The 8,174-nt window shown below is 44.5% G+C and overlaps 1 protein-coding gene across 2 annotated transcripts in view; it reads right to left on the bottom strand.

The window, feature by feature from the left end:
• Positions 1-285: 285 nt before the first annotated feature.
• Positions 286-8,174, bottom strand: part of SCD5 (stearoyl-CoA desaturase 5) — a 31,231-nt gene continuing 23,342 nt past the window's right edge. For both annotated transcript variants that reach the window (XM_054066402.1, XM_054066403.1), the window contains exons 3-5: positions 5,045-5,250; positions 2,527-2,759; positions 286-1,983 (exon numbers count right to left, since the gene is read on the bottom strand). In XM_054066402.1, the coding sequence (XP_053922377.1) occupies positions 1,793-1,983; positions 2,527-2,759; positions 5,045-5,250 (630 nt within the window). In that variant the 3' untranslated portion in view covers positions 286-1,792. The remainder of the gene's footprint in view (positions 1,984-2,526; positions 2,760-5,044; positions 5,251-8,174) is intronic.

Genomic DNA, 8,174 nt, shown 5'->3' with positions numbered 1-8,174 from the left:
ATTTTGGAAAAGCTGTACCAACTGAACAGCTGGAAACATTAAATGAAATAGTGGTGTAATTCTGATGAGTGATGCACAAAGACCTTCAATTTGGGTAATGTTTCAAAAAAAACCACAGTGGCCAGTCTAACTCATAACTGTTTATTGCAAATCACTCAGGAGTTTACACACCATTGATGGCAAAGTAACACTGTTAAAACACCTGCTGGATGAAATACAGAATAAAGAGAATTGTTTTATATTATATGTATAATTAAAAAAAAAAACAAAACACCAAGGGAAAAAAAAAAACATTTTATTTGCTTTTTTTTCCAGTTCTACATCTTTCTTGAAAATATCTGGGACTGAGTCTTAGTTATCACAAGATCCTTGCATTTCCCAGGGCATGGCAGCACACAGCTGGGAAACATGCACTCTCTCTCTGAGGGGCAATGCAGTAACCTTCTTGATAAATGAAAATCATGCTCTCTATCTTCACAAATGCTCCAGTACTGACAGTACAAAGCCTTTCTCCTGCATTGGCTAACATCTAACAAAGTGCTATATGTCCCATTAATGCCACATGCCTTTTTTTTTTTTTTTTTAGGCAACTATTAAAATTCAGAAGCTAAATAAATGTCTTTATATTTTGCTCAGAATCCAATGGATGTTGCATGCAGCTGAAATATTAGTAGAGACTCTCACTAAAGGTCAGTTTCCCAAGATCTGCTAGTCAAAAGCAGAAAGAGAAATTAAGAGGCCCCTTGTGCAAAAAGAGATAAAATATGCATGCATCAATGTCCACAACCAATTAGAGTATAACTTAAGTCTCCAAAACATTGAAACTAAAGCTTTATTTGGCTTATGACACAGTTAAGCTCTATACCTTTAGAAACTGCAATGCATATGTGACAACAGAGGAATAATCTCAACATAATCTCATGGGAACAGGCTGCCCAGGGAGGTGGTTGAGTCACCTTCCCTGGAGGTGTTTAAGGGATGGGTGGATGAGGTGCTGAGGGGCATGGTTTAGGGAGTGTTAGGAATGGTTGGACTCGATGATCCAGTAGGTCCTTTCCAACCTAGTGATTCTATGATTCTATAGCATCAGATGGTAATTCCGCCTGTATATCTTCAACACAAAAGCCTGCTCAGCAATTTTTTTTGGTTTTGTTTCCTTTTTTTTTTTTTTTTTTTTTGTAATTAGCAAGGACAGCAGAAGCACACTGGGCTGGCTAATGGGGCTAACAAAAAGAAGAAAACAAGTTTTGAAACTAACGTCTACCTACATTTAGGCTGATTTTTCCCCTTGGACATCCTGCTTTTTATTGGTGCTGTTACTGTCCTTTCTATTAGTCTGTAGTTGAAACAGCATGCTGGGCCCTGTCACTTACCCTCAGAGAGGTATGCTATTAATTAAAAGCTATTTAATCAATAGTAGAAACAAAAAAACTCTCCTAACTGCACTTGGAAAGGATAATTAGTTCCTCTAGCTTGCCAATGTTTACCATGAACAAGTAAATTATAACGTAATTCAGACATGGACTAGTGACTAAAATCAAATCTCTCTCCAGCTTAACTATAATATTAAATAATATATAACATTTCTACACTTAATATTCTGAAGTATGGGTATAAGACTGCTAATAAGGAAAAAAACTGGGGCCGAATCTGTCTCGAGAGAATTACTTTGGCCCAACTCATCTGAAAAAAATAATTTTACCCAGAAGAAAATAAATCCATCACAGGCATGAGGGTGCGCACACACCCCAGCCCCACACACAACTGCACTGGCACAGTGAAGCATTATTTTTCAGGCACTACCATCTCCAGACCTTTCCTTGCGAGCCTGAATCATCTCCTTCGGTGCCTGCTTGCGGTCAGTGACCAACCCCAGCCAAAACATGAAGTCAATGAACCAGGTGGTGGGGTTGAACTTCAGGCCCAGTTCGCTGGCTGAGTAGTCAAATGGGAAAGTGTGGTGGTAGTTGTGGAAACCCTCACCTGAAAAACAGATAGGGAGTTTAAAGACCACATGGATGGCACATTTACGAACCTAGGAACATGCTTGCATGGGACATCCCAACACCTATTTCCCAGGTCTTGAATATAGTTATGCTTGTTATGCATAACTTCACATGCGGGTTATGCTTCACTCCTGGCTATGAGAGACCTTTGGGGCAAACCCACAATGGACTTCATTTTCACTGCTTTGGGCGTCCCATCCCTCACACTCAGGGAAGAAAACTATAAGTGCTTGAAGAGGGGAGGCATACAACTGAGTAAGAAGCAGACTCACTTACTTCTGCTGCACTGACCTCAGCCGACAGCTTAGAAGAGAGGATTGCTACTATGAACACATTTCTGCCCGGAGACTACATGGCATTATTTCAATGTGGGCACCATCCATAGAACAAGGGATCCTTCATCTGGGATGCATAAACTCCAGCTTCCTTCAAGCCCTAGCTCCAAGTAGTGCCCAAAGCCATGGTGAAACAGGAATGGATGTCGCTCTTAGTTTACAAAGCTCTCCCCAGGTGTACTTACCAATGGCTCCCAGAGTGACAAAGGTGTTCTGCCTGGGGTTGATGCACTTGTCATAAGGGCGGTTGCCATACATGTGAGCAGCACTGTTGACCAGCCAGGTGACATTGAGGGAGATGGTATACCGAAGGATGGAGGCAAGGAAGTAGGCATTCCATAGACTCTCACCCCAGAGGTACCACGGCACAAAGGTAGGGATCACAAAGCACATCAGCACAACTGAACTCTTGTAATACCTGTGAGGAAAGAAAATACCACCTTTACTGTGGTTGGAATTACAGCCGGATTAAAGTGGGGCTGGATTTCTGGAGACACAGCTCTGCTAGAAACTCCTGGTATAATCTGGGCTGTCCCATAACCAGGGCAGCAGGGAAGATTTCAGACATCCACAATCATGACATAAATTTTCCAAGTGCAATTCAAAATGCAAAGACAATCCAAAAGCCTGAAGCAGTGGGTAACACTGGAGCTGAACAGCTGAGACCCAGTCCCTAAGTAAACCTTCCAAGCTGAGCACCTTTAAACCTGGAAACGTGCAGAGTCTTCCACCCTGGAATGAGAAACCCCTATATCTGGAGTTCAGGGAAACCAAAGCCTCAATACATGCTTGGGGAACAGAGCTGCTTTCACCACATGAAAACTTTGTCATGAAGACACTCCACCTGTAAGCTTCTCTTTCACATCACATCACATGCAGAATTATTGCTCCATTATTCACAGAGGGTAAATTTTGCTGTCAGTCATGCCTGGAACTGTACAGTGATTTCAGCTGAAATGATGTGGTTTTAAACGGATTCAGCGGTACCTCCTCCACAGTTCACCAGTGATACGTAAACATATAAAATGTAGAATTTTAAGCAACTTAGAAGAAGCTTAGGTTATTATGAACCATACCATATAAGGAAGAAGCTTAGTTCAGTGTCTGTTAGTAAAAGCCTTGAAAGCTGATAAGGAGGAGCTGGCATATAGAGTTCTGCTGATAAAGATGAAACAGGAACGCAGACATCAGAGATCCTGAGCAGAAACCGGTTGAATCCTACTTTGTGGTTCGGAGGAATGCCAAGAGTCTAGGGAGCCTGCATGCAGTTCGGGGTTAAAAAAGTTCATCCTGAGGAAGACTGTTGACTTCATCCCTGAGACCCAGTCCACGACCACCAGGAGGCACTGTGCAAGGCATAACACTGGAGAGATCCTTCCAGAATTAATTATAATACGAAGCGGGGAAAGGTTATGAATATGTAGTAGGCGCTTATAATTATGCCTGTCTTTATACTATAAGTAGCTGTTTGTTAATTCCTAAGTTTTGCGAGTTGGGCAGAGTTATCTCCCTCATTTTGGGTTATAGGGTTTGATTCCGCAAAACACCAGCACCACTAAATTCAGCAAAACGAGCAATCTGGCCTTAAAATTAAAAGTGACAAACAAGAATTTATTATGATTCTTGCTGATCTGACCTGCAAGGTTTTCCATGCTGTCAAAAAAACCAACACTTCAACCTTATAGAAAGGAGAAATCTGAATTTTTCTTCCCAGATCAAGGAAGGTAAACTCCAAAGTCTTAAATTCAAATTCAGAGCGAAGACCTTTGCTAAGACATAACTTCCCTGCAGAAATCAACTTCTTCATTACACAATATCTGCAGCATAACGAAAGCAGCAGAGCTTGCTTCTTGTGGTATGCTATTGTCTAGGAAAAGACAACAGCATAACAAAAATGAGCTGCAGAAAACCACAAGGGAGCCCTTGTAAACAGGCACTTGCAAATGAGGAACCAGTAAAAGCAACAATACATGGAGGGCAGTGAATTCCTCACTCCTAGAGCTCTTCTGATGCAGGGGTAATTCTGCTACTGCATGGATTTCTCCAATGCAAAAAAGAAACTGATTTCTGGACTCAGCTGACTGCTCCCCTCACTCAAAAAATCCATAAATTCACGTGGTTTGCTGAAGTACCCTGACCAAATACTCACAGGTAGAGACAGTCATCTTGTGCCTAAGATACAGATACTCACACAGAAGATAAAATATGTTGCTCAATGTGTTGCAGATCAAACTAGGTCTGTGCTAATTCTCAAGTGATATAATTAGTCCTGTAAAGAATTACAGTCGTGGGAGAGGGAGTGTCTGATTTGCACTGGCCCACAGGTGCCAAAGATAAGTTTGCAGAGCGAAATGCGCACTTCTGCATTTGAGCAGATAGTGATTACAACACTTGCTCCAATGATCAAAGAAGGCAGCCAAGAACCCAGCAACTTCTGCTGTGGCTGTTTTCACAGCCATCCTTGACTTTTTGGAAAAGCAGAGGGAAAAGGACAGGGCTTGCTGCTTGAGCAGCAAGGACAGTCAGCCACATGGCAATAGCAGGGACCAGAGGTAATGGCAGACCTAATGCCTGCAATCAAGGTGGCAGGGATATCTCGGGGGGAGAAAACGGAAAGATAAAAACAAGCAACAAGCCACAAACAGGCAACCAGGTGGAGGGACTTCACCCTGCCACACACAATGGCCCAGCACTCCCACTTACTTTCTTTGGAATCTGACAACGGGGTCGTCCAGCAGGTCAGTGAAATCCAGTTTCCTCCCCTTCTCTATGACATCCCGGTGCTTGCGCATGAATAGCCAGCCAATATGGGCAAAGAAGAAGCCACGGCGGGCATTATGGGGGTCTGCATCTGTTTCCGAGTACTTGTGATGCACACGGTGGTCTCTGCTCCATTCATAGATGTCATTCTGCACAGAAAGCAAAGAAGAGGTTAAAGGAGAGACACAGGATGCTGTTTCAGCAGTACTCACCTCCAGCTCCTTCCCCATACAGTAATATTAACTATCTCCTTTCTGACGTTCCTCAAAAAAGGTTATTGACTTTAGTTATTGACTAAACACATCCTAAGAGACCCCAGCTTTGCAGCCAGCCAGTCCATCACACTGCTCCTGTCAGTGCCCACACAGAATGGGACACAGAACCAGTGACACAGATGGGATACGTCCCAGGGCTGGAGATGGCTGGAAGCAATGGCCTTTTGGGAGTAACCATCATCTGTCTGCCCTGGTCCTGTGTTCTCCCTAGGTGTTTGCTATCTGAGAATGGACTCTGGGCTGGAGGTACCAGGTATATACAGGTTTACATTGTTATTTTATGACCCAGCCACAGGGGAGCTTGCATATTTATTTTCAGGACACTACTGTGCAGAAGCACTCAGTTTTGGCATCCTTTTTTAAAGTTGGTTGCAACTAGTTACTACTGATGCTGTTCAGACACTAATGCACCACTGAAAATGGGACAGAGCTTGTGGAACACTATATGTGCCTTTTCCTGACTTGAACAGGAGCAGAACTTGCTCAGCCTTTTGAAGGGATCCATATTTCACAGTAAAAGCAGCATCTCCATTTAAATCACTGCCTTGTCTCCAGGGATGTGTACAAGAGCACTGCCTTCCAGTACTTGTGGCTATTGATGGCTACAGGCTATTCAGAAGGGACAGACGGAGTAGGAGCGGTGGAGGCATTGCCCTCTATCTCAGGAAAGAGATAGAATGCAAAGGGCTGTCATGGAAGAGTAGCCACGAACAGCTTGAAAGCTTGTGGGTCAAAATTAAAGACAGACGAACCAACGGGAAGCTTGTGGTTGGTGTATACTACAGGCCACTCAATCAAGGAGAACCAACCAATGAAGTCTTCCTCCAGCTACAGGAGGCTTCAGGCTTGCAAGCTCTCATCCTACTCAGGGACTTCACCACCCTGACATATGCTGGAAAAGTAGCACAGCAAACTGTAGGCAGTCCGGGAGACTCCTGGAGTGCACTGAAGGTAATTTCTTAGTCCAGCTGATAGAGACCCTCACACGAGGGGATGCAATACTGGGCCTTATGGTCACCAATACAAGCGAACTCATCAGTGACATTAGGATTGGATGCAGTCTGGGCTGCAGTGATCACGCACTGGTGGAGTTCAAGGTCCAGAGGGATATGGGAGAGGTGAGGAGTAGAGTCAGGACACTAAATTTCAGGAAAGCAGACTTCCAGCTCTTCAAGGAATTACTTGGTAGGATCCCCTGGGACATGGTCTTCCGAGACAAGGGAGTGGAACAGAGCTGCAAAATATTTAAGGATGCTTTCCATAAAGTTCAAGAGTGCTCAGTTCCCGTATGCAGAAAATCAGGCAGGAAAGGGAAGAGAACAGCGTGGTTGAGTCGAGAACTGCTGGTTAAACTAAGGAAGAAGAGGGAACTGCACAGGCAGTGCAAGCAGGAACCTGGCACATATATAGAGACGCTCCTGGCTGTGCAAGGATGAGGTCAGGAAGGCCAAGGTGCACCTGGAACTGAACTTGGCAAGGGAAGTAGTGACTAACAAGAAGTGTGGGGGTCCACAGTGGCCTGAGGACCCCTGCTGACCATACCCAGAAGGAGATGTAAACAAGGAAGCAACACCTGAGGAATTTGGAGATCATGGGACAGGAAGCAAGAGACGATAAAGGACTGTGCGAGAATGAAGTGCCATCCAAACACAAGTTGTTTATCGATAAGTTAAGCCAATCATGCGGAGATGGAGACGCAGGTGTAGACAAAAGGGGATAAAAGAAGCATGTGTGAACAAAGCGAGGCACAAGGCATGTGTAAGTTTAATGGAGTCCGTTAGTTAGTTCATTCACTCGTTTGTTAGCTTGTTCATTAGGAAGTTAGTTAAGGAGCTATCTCTGTAACATCAATAAAGAAGTTTGCCTCCACATCACTATGTCATGTTTCAACAGTGACAAAGAAGAGCTTCTACAGGTATGTCAATCAAAAGAGGAAGGTCAAAGAGAACGTACCCCCACTGAGGGCTGGAAATGGTGAAGTTGTATCAACGGATGAGAAGGCTGACGTACTTAACTTTTTTGCCTCAGTCTTCACTCATAACTGCTCTCCTCACCCTTCTTGGGTCATGGGACAGCAAGATCATGACCAGAGGGATAAACCCCCTCCCACAGTAGAGGAGGATCAGGTTCGTGACCACCTGAGGAGCCTGAAATAAGTTTATGGGACCTCATGAGATGCATCCCAGAGTCCTGAGGGAATTGGCAGATGTGGTTGCCAACGCACCCTCCATGATATTCGAAAAGTCATGGCAATCAGGAGAAGTCCCTGGTGACTGGAAGAAGGGTAAGCCTGTGCCCATTTTTAGAAAGGATAGAAAAGACGACCCTGGGAACTACCGGCCTGATGATCAGAAGGCTGGAGCACCTTCCATATGAGGACAGGCTGAGAGACTTGGGGTTTTTCAGCCTGGAGAAGAGAAGGCTCCAACGAGATCTTACTGTGACCTCCAGTACCTGAAAGGGGCCTACAGGAAAGCTGGAGAGGGACTATTCATAAAGGCTTATGGTGACAGGACGAGGGAGAATGGGCATATCCTGGAGAGAGGCAGATTTAGACTAGACATTAGGAAGAATTTCTTCACCATAAGAGTGGTGAGACACTGGAACAGGTTGCCAAGGGAAGTTGTGGATGCCCCATCCCTGGAGGTGTTCAAGGCCAGGTTGGATGGGGCCTTGGCAGTCTGACCTAGTGGGATGTTCTGCCCATGGCAGGGGTGTTGGAACTAGATGATCTTTAAGGTCCCTTCCAACCCTAACTATTCTATGATTCTATGATACTTAAAGGGGGTCTACAAGAA

The sequence above is a fragment of the Cuculus canorus genome, chromosome 4, assembly GCF_017976375.1.
Source record: "Cuculus canorus isolate bCucCan1 chromosome 4, bCucCan1.pri, whole genome shotgun sequence".
NCBI classification, from domain to species: Eukaryota; Metazoa; Chordata; class Aves; order Cuculiformes; family Cuculidae; genus Cuculus; species Cuculus canorus.
This window is presented reverse-complemented; position numbering and strand designations above follow the sequence as displayed.